The sequence below is a fragment of the Ipomoea triloba genome, chromosome 1, assembly GCF_003576645.1.
Source record: "Ipomoea triloba cultivar NCNSP0323 chromosome 1, ASM357664v1".
Lineage (NCBI taxonomy): Eukaryota > Viridiplantae > Streptophyta > Magnoliopsida > Solanales > Convolvulaceae > Ipomoea > Ipomoea triloba.
Window position 1 is genome coordinate 9,415,571 of NC_044916.1, and position 16,585 is coordinate 9,432,155.

Genomic DNA, 16,585 nt, shown 5'->3' on the forward strand with positions numbered 1-16,585 from the left:
GTACAAACATTCGGTTAACAGGTAATGGTTTTTAAGAATTTCAGTTAATGAGTTATTCAATTTAAAAGTACAGTTAATTGAATTAATTGATCAGTTAATTAAATTATGTGTACATATGTGTTGAATAATGTCCAATTAACAACAAAAAAAACTAGTAAAAGTAAATGATCAAAATAATTAAATAAATAAACACATACATTTTATAATTATTAAATTTTTGATGATAAGAAATATTATTATTTTGTATAAATTTTTTAAAAATGCATTGAACATAGTAGGTACTAGGTAGCTTTGGGCAAAATATGCTATAAACTCGGGTCTACCTTATATGTCTATGTTCACAATTTTAGAACTCTATATTTACAATTTTAAATTTCAATATACAAAATTACATTTATTCAATATTCACAATTTTTGAACTTTATATTCATAACTAGTTTTATACGCGCATTGCACGTATGTGTTAATGCCCAATGTTTATATTTAAATAAATATTTGAAAGTATATTAATGCAAGATTATATAGGAGAAGTTTATACATGGGTAATTGAATGTCGATTTTTTTTAATTTAAATATCTAACTCAAAGTATATGATTCCAAGATAATATAGAAAATTCATTATAATTATTACTAAATAAATGTTTGCAACCTTGTAAAATCGATAGTCAAAATATTTGGTCTAAAAATGATAGTCTAAATAAATACTACTTTTCATTTGAATTTTTCTAACTGTTCTTAATTCTCTTTTGAGTAACATTGTCATTTTCTTCATTTTTATTATTTGTTCTCTTCCTTTTTGTTGGTAGTGTGTTATTTGCAATTCGATTATTGTTGGTAGCATAGATGACAACGTCATGCAATGAGATTATGATATAGGAGTTATGGACTCTTCTTTAGGTGTTCTGCTTGGGGTTCATTTGGTTCAACCATTATTGTTGAATGAGTTATTGTGGATAAAGAAATCCCTAGTTTAAGACAAAAGATTAAATAAATTAATAAAATTTTGAAAATTTAAAATATTATATATTCAAAGATATTAAAAGGTAGTTTCTCGCTTCAATTTGCTGGGTAATGGGTTATTTGAGTATTTTCATTGTCAACAAATCTACCAAGTAGTTAATATGATTGGTTTCAAAATATTCTTTTTTATTTTTTTCATGGTATTAAAGAAATACATATGTATCATTTTTTTGTGTAACTACTAATTTATTTAATTCAATAAGAGTAAAATAGAGCGATTCCGCTTCAATTTGTTGGGTTATTTGAGTACTCTATTTGTCAACCAATCCCAAGTAGTTAATATAATTAGCTTCAAATTATTTTAAATTTTTTTTTCATAGTATTAATAAAATTCTTGTTAAATAAATATATAGCATTATTTTGTACTATAACTTTGATATTTAATTACATGATATTGTAAAAATAAGATAATGGACAATGTAATGAATATCAATTGATAAATTTGAATGTAAAGACTCTTTGCATGAGAGAAAATAAAGACAATATAACTAATGAAATTATTTCTCTTATTTAATTTAATTTTTTGATAATGAATAATTTTTTCAAATAAAGGTATTGTAGACACATAATTCTAAATTAAAGAAATACATATGTATCATTTTTTGTTGTAGCTACTAATTTATTTAATTTAATAAGAGTAAAATAGAGTGAGAAACTTAATTATGTCAAATTTGATTGAGATGAGGTTCGAAACTAAGAACTTTCTTATAGAAATTAATGGGTAAGTTAAAAGTTAACAAAATATTAACGGAGAAGAGAATATTTAACGGAAAACTTAACGGATAATCATAAAAGTAAGGTTAAATTAGGTAATCTCTATTAATAATATTAATCTGAATTATCTTAACCATCTATTTGATTAAATAATTAATCTGAACCATCCATTTGATTAAATAATTTGACCGCCATTTTTTCTATCCATTCTAGGCCTAACTCTCTTTGGCTCTTATTAGTATAGTAGATTTTGTTATATAGATTCGAAAATTGTGTTATACTATTGAATATAGAGTTCTGAAATTGTAAACATAGAGCTCTGAAATTGTGAACATAAAGTTCTGTAATTGTGAATATAAAGTTCTGTAATTGCGAATATAAAGTTCTGTAATTGTGAATATAGAGTTCAAAAATTGCGAACATAGAATTCAAAAATTGTGAACACAGAATTCTAAAATTGTGAACATGAACATGAATCCACCTTGCAAGGTGGACCCAGGTCCATGGCATAACAACCGGAAACTTAGATATTGTGTTTCGACATTTTTTTAGCTGGAGTTGCTTTATATAGTGGCCTAAGTCCATGGCTATTGCAAATGAGTTCTAGCGAAAATCTATTTCTATAGTCCGTAAGGGAATTTATATTCAAAAATCATTCTAAAAGATTCAGTCACAATATACAGCACAAAATATGAGAAGTTTGATGCTTATATTTTTCTTAAAATCGATTCACTCCTTAATAAAAGTGTTATATATGAATATTGAAGTATTGATTTCTCAAAATATCATAGATTACTATGATTTATTCGAACACTTAAATAAATTATACAACGAACTTGAACAAAAAAGAACACTTTAAAATTTTATATGAAGTGTTGGAAGAATTCTAGAGAGGAGAGAGTTTCGTAGAAGAGGAAAAATAATTTTGGAGTTTCAAGGCTAAATTTATGGGCTGAAAATACAAGGCAAAAAAAAAAAAAAAAAAAAATCCTAACATTTCTTACTGTCGTTCAAGGCTTGCAAATTATCTCCATTGCTTCCGGTGGTAAGATTTAGAGTGATTTGGAGTGGAAGGTACAAAGCTAGATGGTCTTACCGCCCAAATGCTATGGAGCAGGAGCAACTTTCGTGTTTTGAGCAGGAGCAGGGTATCGCCCAAACACTTTGACGTTTTGAGCGAAATTTTGAACCATCAAAATACTTTTAATATGTAACGGGAGATTTAAATATTTCAATTTCCGTCCAACTACAATGTTGGACAGTATTTAGTAATACTTACCATTTTGCATTTCACTTAAAGGTCAATTTGACTTTTCGTTCAACGGTTGCGCGTTGGACGAAATTTTCTTCCACCATTAAGTGTCAGTCGAAATTTCCATCTAACTTTCTGTCCATTCATATATTTGCGACGAAAAGTTCTGATCTTTTACAAATTACTGACCAACATTGTTGTTGGACAAAAATATCGAGATTTCTAGTAGTGACATTCTATCCAACAGAAGGTAGAGAATGGAATTCATTAGCATTAATGACATTCAAAAATTGAATTTAAAAATTTAAATTTCTAACTCCCATAACTAGAAAATTAATTAGAATAAACCTAATGCTTAAGTATAAATTCTAAATTGATTAGAATTAATTGAACATTTATAGTATGTTACAACATTAAGATGTAAAAGAGGAGATACAAACAACGAATGCTTAAGAACAGTAAGATTGATGTCACCATATATCTAGTGTTGCAATTCACTTCTTTTAATCATGTGACATCTACACATACAATTATACAAATAATATCTCTACTACAAAATATATGCACCAAACATGAATTCAAGAACGATAAAAAACATTATTGAATTAAGAGATAAACAATTGTATTAAAAAAAGAAAACATTTAAGAACATGATCTCATCTTAAAATTCATGATAATTCAAATACTACAAGTTAGTCTCCAAACATTGAGTTAAAAATGAAAGGAATCAAATAAACAATTGAAGAAACTCCTTTTTTTTGGTTTTTTTTTTGAAAGAAGAAGAAACTCCTTTTATGATAGAGCCTTAAAGGCTCCTCTTTTTTCCCCTCTCGATGTAGGACAAAGGGTTGTCAGGCTTCCATAGTATTTTATTTTTATTGTTATATAATAATAATAATAAATATGTTAGCCTTATATTTTTACATGTTAACCGCTAATAATAAAATATTCATTTTATAAAATATCTCTCCATAAACTATTAGTACAATCCATTGACACATAATATTTGATGATATCTAGTAATCGCTAACCTTTAATTGTCAACTAAGGCCATAGTGCATATATACACATAATATATATATGTATGTATATTAAAACTCCATGTAGAATGACCTTTCTATTTATTTACTTATTCTTTGGCATTTTTTATTCTAATGTATTATGTATGTTGAAATGTAGGGAAGGAAATGATGAATGAACTTTATGGCATGCATAAAAGTGTCCAACCAAATACCACTTTTAATTTTCTGAATCTAATAATTAATTGTAATTAAGTTAATTGGAGTTCCTAATAGATCCTTATTTATACTATTATTGTTAGGTTGTTGTACTTTTGTTTTCTTGCTACATATATAATTGAGATCGAATGAGAAAATTAAATTAATATGGATGGCATGCATGAATTAATTCATTATATTATTGGTTAATTAATATATACAAGGGAAAATGGTTAAATAACCCCTAAAATTTATACGAAAAATCAATTAAACTCTTAAACTTTTAAAAGTTGTAATTAAACTCATCTAACATTTTTTTTTCTTTTTCTTTTGCATTGAAATACAAAAATCGATTATTGACTTGTAATAGATGTTACTAGAGTTTCGGGAGACTCCGACAATGCTCTAACAACTAAAATGGTCGGTCTCCTTTGAAGAAGGCAACCAATGGTCGCCTTCTCAATCAGAGTCACCACCTTCAAAGGCGACCGACAATTTTAATTAGTCGCTAGGGTATTGTCGGAGTCTCTGTAGAATCCCAATGACCTATTATTACTATATATGTCAAATTAATTTTTGAGTTTTGATGTAAGAAAATAACATGTTGATGAGCTTAATTGCAACTTTTAAAAGTTCGAAAGCTTAATTAATTGATTTTTTATATAAAGTTTATGTACTTAATCTTTTTTTTTCCCCTTGATATATATAAAGGTAAGGCGGTATTACCTTTTTTTTTGTGTGCATGGTATTGTTGGGAAGTCATTCAAATTAAAAACCTTCTTTCATTAGCTTATATTTTAGGATCATTGCAGCTTATTTTGTCCTCACATTAATGAGATCATGGAAGGTGTAATCTTTTCTTGTTTCAGTGTTTCACATTCCTAATCCCGCAGCTCTCATATGTGGTTGAAAATGAAGCTTGTTGTTGGCTGGCTTGCTATATAAATAGTGATCATTCATGGGAAAGAATGACACAAAGAATCTCTTCCTCCTCTTTAATTCTTTTGTCTTATTGTCTGAGCAAAATCAGGTTCACCTATACTATAGCAACCTACTGTGAGAGGCCTGTGTTGTGTCACTAAAAATCGCTTTTAAGGAAGTGTTTTATAAAGATGCCAAAGACATTTTCAAGTTCCTTCTTTCGTTTGTTTCAGAGTCCAACAGAGCAAATATTCAAAGATAGATGATTTATTCATACAAATTGAAAAGCGAAATTAAAGGGAAAGGTAAAAGGGAGACATATATTATTGTTGGATGAGGGGAACTAAAGAGCTAGCTAGGATATATATGATAGGGAGTTGAATGCAGCTAGGCATATATAATGTTGCAGCACAGTACACTGAGCTACGATGGTTAATTAAGTGGATTGAAGCTAGGCATTGGTTGTTTATTTATTTAATTTTCTTCCTGGCCACAATGACGGAGTTAACAACCTCATCCACCGGATGATGCACCGTGAGAATCTGAAATCCCCGAAGATGTGAATGATCCACCACAGGGTACAGGAAAGCGCGGGCCCCATGCGCACTTCTGATCACCAGTAACGCTCCGGGAGCCATATACGTACTTAGATGACGAATAATGCATCCCTTTTCCTCCTTATCATCCATGCCCACCAGCGCGGCCAGGAAAACAACCTCGTAGTCCTTGAGAGCAGACGTAACGTGCATGATATCCGAGGTGTGGAAAAACATCCTGGGAGAGAGGCCAGGATGGGAGCCCACCAAGCGGGAGGCCAAGGCGTTGGCAATGGGGTCAATGTCGTAGTTGTGGAAGTGGGCGTGGGGGAAGTGATCCATGGCGAGGATGATGGAGGTTAGGGGCATGGGGCCGGAGCCGACGAAGGCGAGGCGGGTTGGGGATTTGTTGGTGAGGTTTTGGCTCAGAAGGGTGAACTCTAAGTGGGAGAGTTTGATGTAGTTTTCAAAATAGGGGAAGAGGTGAAGGTTTTGGAGTGGGTTTTCAAGGCAGGCGAGATGGGCGGAGTAATGGGTCTCCAGAAGGGCTTCGGCTTCTCCACATAGCCTAATTAGATGGGATCTCATCTCTTGGATATCAGAGCAGAGTTTGGACACATCAATGGGTGCCTGATGATCTGCTAGGCATGTGGTGACTAGCTTTGTGAACAACGTGTTCACATCTTTGGAGGGTTTCAGGCTCTCCAATCTTGAAATTTGGTGGTATAGTTCCAACACTACTTCAACTACTTGCTGGTTGTTCATGTTAATTGAGGGAAATTAATTGGGAAACACAAAAAATATATGGTGCTACTATTCTATACGTCTCCCCACGTCTCTATTTATCATATCGCCTTAGCTCGCTTTAAGCAATTCGAGTTTGGGAATTGGGTGGGATGGAGGGAGGGACCCAATATAATGAGTATAGTATATATATATATATATATATATATATATTATATTATTTATCTTTTGTTGACAATAAAATAATTTCAAATATCTATGTCTAAATTGGTATTTGCTCATTTAAACATGTGAATTAAAACTATCACTTTATTAATACTCATATCGTGGACCAAAATTGATATTTGCTCATTTAAATATTAAAAGAGTTTTTTCCACTTTTGGTCCTATGACTTTAGTGTTTCCGTCAATTTAGGTACACGACTTTCATTTTACCATTTTTAGTCCTTGACTTTGATTTTTTTCCACTTTTAGTCCTTTCGGCCATCCGAGTAACAACTTTTAATCTGGGGTGATTTTGTTATCATCATTATTATCTTTTTCCAGAACTTGTATATGTACTATAAGTTCAAGAAAATTCAAAAATATTTTCCTAATTTTTTCTGCTGTTGTTCAATTATCTCGCTGTAACTTGAGTAATTTTTCATCTTCTTGTATCAAATTTTATTGGCAGAAGGGTCAAATAGACCTATGTAGTACAACTACAATATGGTCCATCTATACCCTCAAACTTATTTGACCCTTCTGCCAATTTTATTCGGAGCCTAGATTATATATATAGAGTGATTAAAAACTCGTAAAAAAAATGTATATGGTACACGCTTAAAGTGCTTCGACCCTTTCTTTTCCCTAACAATTTCCCAGTGTGTTTTCTAACATTATATTCTTGCCCCATTCTAACATTATATTCTTGGCAATAGGGCCGTTAACGAACAGAACATAAACGAATGGAGGTTGTTCGTGTTCGTGTTCGTTTGTTAAGAATTTTGGAGTGTTCGTGTTTGCGTTCGTTTGTTAAGGTTTTTGAAAATCCTGTTCGTGTTCGTTTGTTAGCGTTCATTAGTGTTTGTTAACGTTCGCAAACACGTTTACGAACGTGTTCGTTAACATTAACAAACATGTTCACGAACGTGTTCGTTAACATTAATGAACACGTTACGTTCGTTTACGTTCATGAGCACGTTTGTGAACACTTAATAACTAAACACCTGCACATGTTCATTATCACAATTCGTTCGTGAACAAGAAATAATGCACGTTCACGAACAATAACCAAACAAACAACACAACTACAAAACTAACGAACATTAAACGAGTTTGTTCATGAACATTAATAAACGAACACAAACGAGCTTGTTCACGAGCTTTTAACAAACGAGCCTACAAATGTTCAAACTCTGTTCGTTTATGAACCAAGCTCTAAATTTTGTTCATTTATGTTTGCTTAGGTACCTTAATAAACGAACATTTACCGAATACGAACACGAGTAGTTTACCGAAAGTTTTATTCGCTAACACCCCTACTTGTGCATATGTTAGAGAGTACATATTCTTGATATATAAGACATCATAATAATATTGTTTGGAATTAGCTACAATGTCTCGTTTGTCGAGAATGTATGTACATTGTGAATTGCTTGCTTGTATTGTTCATAGTAAAAATATATATTACTTGCATTTTCAAATATAATTCTATTCTAAATTTTACTTTTCACTCAAAGTTTTATATAAATATTATTTTTGAAATTCACATGGTGAAAATAACATATTATTACTTGTTATATCTAAGAGTAAAAATAAGAGTATTCTCAAAAAAAAAAAAGAGTAAAAATAAGAGTAGATATTAGAATTCTATGTAAGAGTAAAAATAAGAGTAGATATTAGAATTCTATGTAATAGAACTTTTGTTTTTAGATGATCAATCATTCAAAAGTGAAGAAAATCGGAATGATAAGGATTACCTCTAAAAGTAGATGACCTAATAATGCATTAATTTAATTCAACCCATGTGCAGGCTGCTGCAGCATCAACTAATCCGAGTGGTGCAGACTATAGCATGGTTTGCCTTTTTATATAGATGCATGGCGACATTGTGAAAACACCTCGTACACATATAGCATATCTATGTATTATACAGAAAAATACTTACGTAATCTTGAACAAGGTAATGAATCGTGATTTTCGTACTTGAAAAATGTTTGATTTTTGCTAACTCGGAATTTTTCATTCAATCTATATAACATAATTTTTTTTTATTACGCAAAAAATGTGAAATATAAATATTAACGTTGATTCTTATTATGGTGTGACAAAGGTTGTTGTTGTCGGTTTATTTATTTATTTATGTATTTGATATACATGTGCATAGGAACTTTAAAAAAGAAATCAATTGGATTGAGGAAATAAGAAATTAAAATAAATCTCATGTATGTGATAAACATTCTCCCCATTTCTTTTTTGACAAAAAATTAAAATTCATTGGAGCTCCTAGTTTTGGAATTAATAATGAAATGTGAATGGACACCTAATTTCTTAAAATAAACCATAATAAGAATGTAAAAACTTGCGTGAGAATCCGTGAGACAGGCCGAGTCAAGATGAAAATGTATATTAATACTTATATTGAAAAATAGAATATTAATAAGGAATAAATTGTTTATTATTTTTTTAGTATTACTGACTCTGTTACAATATAGTATCTGTTCATAGCAAATTGTTTATTATTTAATTATATGAGAAAGTATAATACTTTTGAAGAAAAATGTACTACTTTTACATATAGACAAATATAATACTTTTGAGAACAATTATATATCGCACCTGGATATTTTTTTCTCTCCCTAAGTTCTCTAGGTTTTATTCTCTCCTTCCTTACAATTCTAGGGTTTTTAATCATTTCTCTTTGCTTTTTCGATCGTTGCGATCGGATTCTTGGTCTGTTTTTGGATTCGCTAATCTCTTTTTCGGTTCTGCATCGCATCGTCTAGGTCGGTGGAGGTAGTGGATGACCTCACAGCGCGGTATAACAATTTTACGTTGGAGGAGGAGGAGTTGGGGTTGATGCTAGAGGGCGTGGAGGTTGAAGGCGGGGCAGTGGCACATACACACACATACAAATATAAATAATAATATCAGTTATTTGGTGACCGCAGTTATAACATCTTTATAACCGATAAATAACCGAATAGTCGAATAATCGAATTTTTTTTTAGCCTTATAACCGATAACTGAAATTATTGGTCGGTTTAGTTATTCATTATTGATTTTGTTAGTTTTTCGGTAATTATGCTCACCCTAACTGCTACGAATGGCTCCTTGGTTCATTGTTCGTGTTCGTTGATGGCAGAAACTGTAGGGATATAGTTCCTGACAATCTCGGAAATACAAGAAAAACAAGGAAATGGAAAACAACTAGTAAAGCAAAATACAATGGAAGAAGAAATACTCCACGTAGGATTAAACAATTACAACTGAAAGATCGAACCACGCTGGGTTGAGTGGTCCTTGGAAGATGACGGTTGAGCTGGACGATCTTGGGGCGGTTGTAAGTACGAGTCGCGTTGCCACTTTCCTTAAAACCTTATTTACCGCTTCCCGGGGTGCTCAGCTTGAAGTGCTGGAACGTTGCGGCCTAGGTTTCCCAGGATGAGGTGTTCTTCTTGCAAATTTGCTTGAAGGAAAGGATGAGGTGTTCTTCTTGCAAATTTGCTTGTGTTTTGTGTTGTTCTTCTTACAAATTTGCATTAAACAAGGCGGCACTTGCGTACACGAGTCCGCGCGAGAGAGAGCCTCTATGCTATACAAGTTACTCAGTCATAAAAGGACTCTTGTATATATAGTGGTGCAAAGATTCATTCCAAACCAATGTGGGACAAAGCTACATAAGCTTTTCCACACTTGAATTCCATCTCAAATGGATCTACTTTGAGAATCAATTTTTCATTCACCCATTATCCATTTTGAGCGTATAATATATCAATCTTTTCGTCTAAGAACGAAGAACCCGAATCCACTTTGACCCGACCCAAAATCGGAAGTGGACCCACATATAATTATACCACAAAATGGCCACTTAAAATGCCATTTTAGTGTAATTTTTCAACAGAAACTATGTCTTGTAAGGAGGCTCTCACATGGCTTAAACCGGTGAAGTGCATGCTATTCAGCTTCAATCAGATTGCAAAGAGCTTTGTCTCAATTTGGCGTCTACCACACCCGAGTTGAAGTCATACGTTGGCATTCCTACGTTAGATTGTAGGAACCTTATGGCTACTTTTCTTTCTTGTTCAGATGGTTATATTCCTCGTTCATCTAATAGTTTAGCTCATTCTTTAGCTTCAGTACCTTATTCTCAGGCTAGCTCTCTGTATTGGGGTTCTAATCCCCCAGACTTTGTCTCAGTTTTTATTCAGTAATATAATTTATGTGTTTTCCTTAAAAAAAGTACTACTTTTACATTTTGATTTAAAAATATTACAGAGTATATTTTTTCCTCATAAGTATTACGTTTTTTCTTATAAGTAACAAACTCTTGCCAATATTACTAATAAGGGAAATTGTAATTCTTTTAATTAAAAATATAATACTTTTACATTAAATGTAAAAGCATTACATTTTTTCTCAAAAGTATTATACTTTCCTTTATAAGTAACAAACATTTATCCTTGATTAGTATTATATTTTCCAGTATAAGTATTACATTTTCATATTGACCCGACCTGTCTCATGGATAATATAATGATCCATGAAACGATCTCACACAAATGTGACCTTTTTTGGGTACATAAATCATAAATGTCACATTATTTAGAAGAGGATTGTTATTAAAATAATAAATACTCCCTTCGTCCCATTTTACCTGTCTTACTTTCTTTTTTTGTTTGTCCCAAAATAATGTCCTCTTTCTAAAATTGAACATAACTATTATTCTACATTTCTCAATTTACCCTTTTGACTTTTCAACCTTTTAGACTATTAATGAGGTAAGTACAATTGTACTTTTTACAAATAACACCCACTTTTGAAGGGCAAAATTGGGAAAGTTAGTATCATTTGTATGTTGTATTAAAAAATCGTGCAAAAAGTAAATGAGACAAACAATTAGGGACGGAGGGAGTATGTTTTATGGTTCACTTATGGAAAAGTATTCCAAAAAAAAAACAAAAAAAAAAACTTTTAAGTAAGTATATAATCAAAATGTCCAAAAATTTCTAATGTGTGTGCACACTCCCACGTCACTAAACATTTTTCCTGCCTCCGCAACCGTCTATAATCAAAGACAACAAAGAAAGACGTGTCTGTTATCTTATGCAAATTGATCTGAGGTGTATTTCCACAAATCCCTGTTCCAATTTTGATGAATTAGGCATCCACTTGTTGAAGAAAATAAAAATAAATTAATAGTTTATAATTATCTCGAAAGGTAGCCTGCAAGTTGGTAGAACATGATTTTCGTAGTAGAATGTCATGAATTCGATTCTTGCTAATACTCTCTTGGTCGAGCTCGTTACATAGGGTCTCTCTTCCCCCACTCTATAGGACAAGAGCAATGGGGTCTTGCCCGCACGGGCTTAATTCACTAGTTTATTAGTAGACGATATTTGGGACAAGAGATTAATGTTTGAAATTCAGTAGTAGCAGCAGAGTAGGGATTATGCTTAAAGTGGACAGATATCTTGTGCACACTAGTATTTGGTCTTATTTACTGAGTCACTGAGTTCCTGTGATTTACATCCTCCCAAATACTTTGTCGAGTCGAAGTGTAGGACCTTTGGAGTTGGATTCAACATTTTGGAACAAGCACGGTGGGTGTTAAGTTTGAAATAATTTAGAGAGATCTCATCATATTCTACTAAAAATTCTCTCAATTATATGCCTAGGACCCTAGGTCTTGGATAATTGGTGTATCCAATTTCAATTGAGTTAATTCCATTTCCGATCCTAGATTTATAGGTGACAATACACTTTTAGTACTAATTTATTAGAACATCCTCATTTGTTCCTAGTATTATTGTGTCATGACCAATTTTAGTCCTCCAGCAACATAATTGTTGAAATATCGTTAAATACAAAGACATTTCAATCTTTTTTATACAAAATATGTTGAATCACTATATTTTTTTTGTTTATTTTTTTGAAAACATTCATTATTGAAGACCGAAATGTTCTTGTATTTAATGATATTTAAACTGATTTGTTAGTAAAGGACCACAATTGATCATGCCACAATAATATTAGGACCAAAAATGGATGTTCTAATAAAAAAGGACTAAAAGTCAATTGTCGCCTATAAATCTATGACCAAAAATGGAATTAACTCTAATTTCAATTCCATGGTAGTGCCGAAATTGTAACGGTATTAATTATCATTTCCTCAAACATGATATTATTACTTTAAGCATTTGTAGGCAGATTGACTTAATTAATATCTTAGAAAAATACATGGAGTAGAGGTTGCAACTTAGTAGACATATACGACTGTAATTAACTAAGCAAAACACAAACATTCAAAAGGCCAAACTTTTAGGTAATTAATTAGGACTACGTCAACCAAAAAGCTTATGATGATAAGGAGATAGTTACCATGCACTAGAGTGAGCATACCGTTAATTAAATAGATTGTGGGTGCCAAAGACCTTGTGGTCGAGAGGTATATATAATTATACTTTTCTCTCTCAAATGGAAGGTCACAAGTTCAAATATGGACAGATACTGAACCCGTTATGTTTCGAAGTATGAGGTAGTGAAGTATAGTTTCATTTTACTTTATTTTTATTCCTCACAATCGTCGGAAAGAATAATCGAATGACCAAAATATTTTTCCAACAATTGTTGAATCTGAGGAATGAAAAATTAGCTAAATTGACTTTTAAAGTGGTTATTTTATGATATATAATTTTCAGTGGGGTCTAGTTTTGGTTTAAGTTGGGTCAAACTGGATTCGAGTCCTCTTAAGTGAGATGATGAATTCGATATATTATATGCTCAAAATGAATAATGGATGAATAAGAAATTGATTATCAAAGTTTATCAATTTTAGTTGAGAAATTAGAGTTGGAATGACTTTTGAGTAGCCTTTGTCCACATTGGAAAATGGGTGTGAGTTTGCATTAGTATATATTAGGGAAAAAGGTCAAATATGTTCTCGAACTTTACCTAAAAAGTCAATTAAACTCTTACACTTTTTTAAAGTTGCAATGTTGACCATAAACATGCCAATTTAGTTCATCAAGGCTCATTACCTATTAGTGACCTGTAATACCAGGTCACTAAAATTTCAACGGTTGTCCGGCAATAAAAATCGATGGCGAAGAAGGTGTGGCCATCCCCGGCGATTGGATGCTCGCCTTATTCGTCACTGCGATGGCAACTAGCAAGTCGCCATCGTCTCCAATCGACTGGAGAATGCAACCAACGAGTCGCCATCTCCAATCAACTGGAGAAGGTGATTGACCAGTCACCTTCTCCGTTGATTGGAATGTTGACTGGTTGGTCGCTTTCTCCGTCGACACAGATGGCGACCAAACTGGTTACCTTCTCCATCCCTAGGAGATGGCAACCAGTTTAGTCGCCATCTCCAGTTGACGGATATGGCGCCCAAAATGGTCGCCATATCCAGTTGCCGGAGATGGCTACACTTTATCCGGTGACGTCTTGGTTTCCATTGTCAATTTTTATTGCCGAACAACAAAAATTTTAGTGACGTAGTATTACAGGTCACTAATAGGTAATTGGGTCTTGATAAATTAAATTGACATGTTTATATACTTAATTGCAACTTTAAAAAGTTTAAGGACATAATTGATTTTTAAAGTAAAGTTCGAGGGTCTATTTAACCATTTTCCCTATAGATATTATATATACAAGTAAACTTAACGTAAAGGTATTATTTCTTGCGTGCAAGGATGATGAAAATCAAATCCCAAACCAGGTCAAAAAAAACTTGAATTTGTGTGCACCAAGCTACCAGCGACTCAAAAGTTTTACTCTTTTGATGTTTCTAACAAAACTGAGAATTTGACTCTTTTACTGCTTATAACGTAACGAACTCCTCTGTTGCATGTATGCTACCTACTAGAATTTGTGAGTTAATTATGATTAGTTTATATGATTAATTTTAACTTAACATTGTGGTTAAGCGACATAGCTTTGGCTCTCTCAAGTGAGTGGTCACAAGTTCGATCCCCAATAGAGGCGTTGACTTTTTGTGTTTCAGTAGGTTGAGAACAGACACTTAATTGTAACGAATTGAATTAGTATTCAAGAAAAAAACATGATATATAATCTAATTAAATGCCATGAGTGGTAATGAATTCTATTTTTCTTATAAAGCATTGGGTAAAATGTTTGAATGCGTTTTTTATATTAAAATATTATTTTTCTCTCCCTACAAAACTCACTATTTTATTATTGTTATCATGCAAACACTTCCAACTTTAATTTCGAAGTGTTCCTTTTGTTCAATTTCACTAAAATAGTATATTTGAGTTATATATAGTCTATTATATTCTAAGAAATAGACATTATTTCAATGCTCCTAGCACCCTTGAGAGAAAATGAATCAGTTTAAAGGAAAAAGAGTATCCATTTCTTGGATATCCACTACTGAATCAGTTTTAAGGAAAGGGATCAGAGAGTATCTATTCTTTGGATTTCCGTTGGTATTGGAATCAAAATTCTTTTCTAGGAAATTATTATTTTCAAAATTACAAGTTTAAAACGGATAAGTCGATTAAAATTGATGGATTGCAGTAATGTTCAAGAGAACAATTATTGTGGAAGCAATGGTGTACATGAGATCTCAACAAACATGGTGAATTCGTATGATGGTGCTCCGATAAACAACTATAACACCAATGAATATTAGCGTCGAAGCGTATGCCTTTATGGTGCAACTATATGTTATGGTACCAAGTGGATGAGCCAAAAGGCACATGAGATATAGTGGTGATTCATTCACCATGTTATCAGTTGATAGCACTAGTGTCAACAACTACTCAATGAGAAATATTAACCAAAAGACAAGCAAGTGAAAGCAATCTTGAAAATGGTTATGAGAAAGAACCATGTGTCATGTGTCTTGAGAGTGGTAGAATTTTTTTGCAATAAAACTGGTGAATGGTCATATGGTAACGAAATTCAATCCTAATGAGAAGGTTGAAGATAATTTTACAACGGTGAAGAAAAATGAGCCGGCGGTTTTGGTCACCTTCCATGTTTGCTCTCGCTCTTCTTCCGCCCCGAACACCGTCGCTGTTCCGTCCGTCTCTGACCACCGCCACAGATCTTCTTCTTGCGGTTTCTCTCCCTTTGGATAAAATAATAGTAGGTAGGTATTGGGGTTTGTGTTGGTAGTCTTGAACTCCCAATCCTACTTTGACTTTACCCACCTTTTTTTTTCTCTATTATTGTGTTTTCCTCTCGTTTGTTTCACGAGCATTTTTCCTCTCGTTACTTTCACGAGCTTTTCATTTTCATTAGCATAAATCGTTTAGTTTGGTTTCGACAAGTGTTGATCTTATCTTGGGCGAGCAAAAAAGAATGATGATGAAGACCCAAATCTTTGAAGAAGCTTTAAGCTCCCTGAAGGAACATAGCTTCATAGTTATGAAACAGTCTGCGATTCAAGTTTTCTATAGCATAGTTAGAAAAGTTGTTTCTATGTCTGACTGTAAGGAATGGTTTACCATTTCATTGATCATTGATGTAAACGTTTTATGTTATGAATTAATGGAATAGCTACGTTTATCTTCAAAAAAAAAAATAATAGAAATTCATTACAAATGTATTTAATTCACTCCAAGCTAAAAAAAAATTGAATAATACAATCACCAATCTAAAACATCTAAAGACCTCGAGACAATAAAATAAATCGAATAAAAAATCTAAAATTTAGGAGATGTCATCAATAACAATTATCGAATTTGCATCAATCATAAAACTCTATCGATTGATTCATAATCAGAGAACTGTAAGAATAAACTTGCAAAAAAATGAGAGCGACTGCGCAAAAAAAAACAATGATAACGAAATTAAAAAGCAGTGAAGATTCTTTTCTAAAAACAAAATCAAACGTCGTTTTAATTTATAGTCCACAGTGCTACATAAACCATGGTCCACAACAAAATTTGGCTACAAACTTGATCTAGTGTTACCAAAAAAAAAAAAAAAGTTAAAAGTGA

At 32.3% G+C, this 16,585-nt stretch overlaps 1 protein-coding gene across 1 annotated transcript; it reads right to left on the reverse strand.

Annotated features, from left to right (window-relative positions):
• Positions 1 to 5,335: 5,335 nt before the first annotated feature.
• LOC116025017 (nicotianamine synthase-like) lies at positions 5,336 to 6,425 on the reverse strand. The gene has a single exon (XM_031266106.1). It carries the CDS (start codon positions 6,423 to 6,425, stop codon positions 5,595 to 5,597), a length of 831 nt encoding a protein of 276 aa, XP_031121966.1. The 3' UTR covers positions 5,336 to 5,594.
• Positions 6,426 to 16,585: the final 10,160 nt, after the last annotated feature.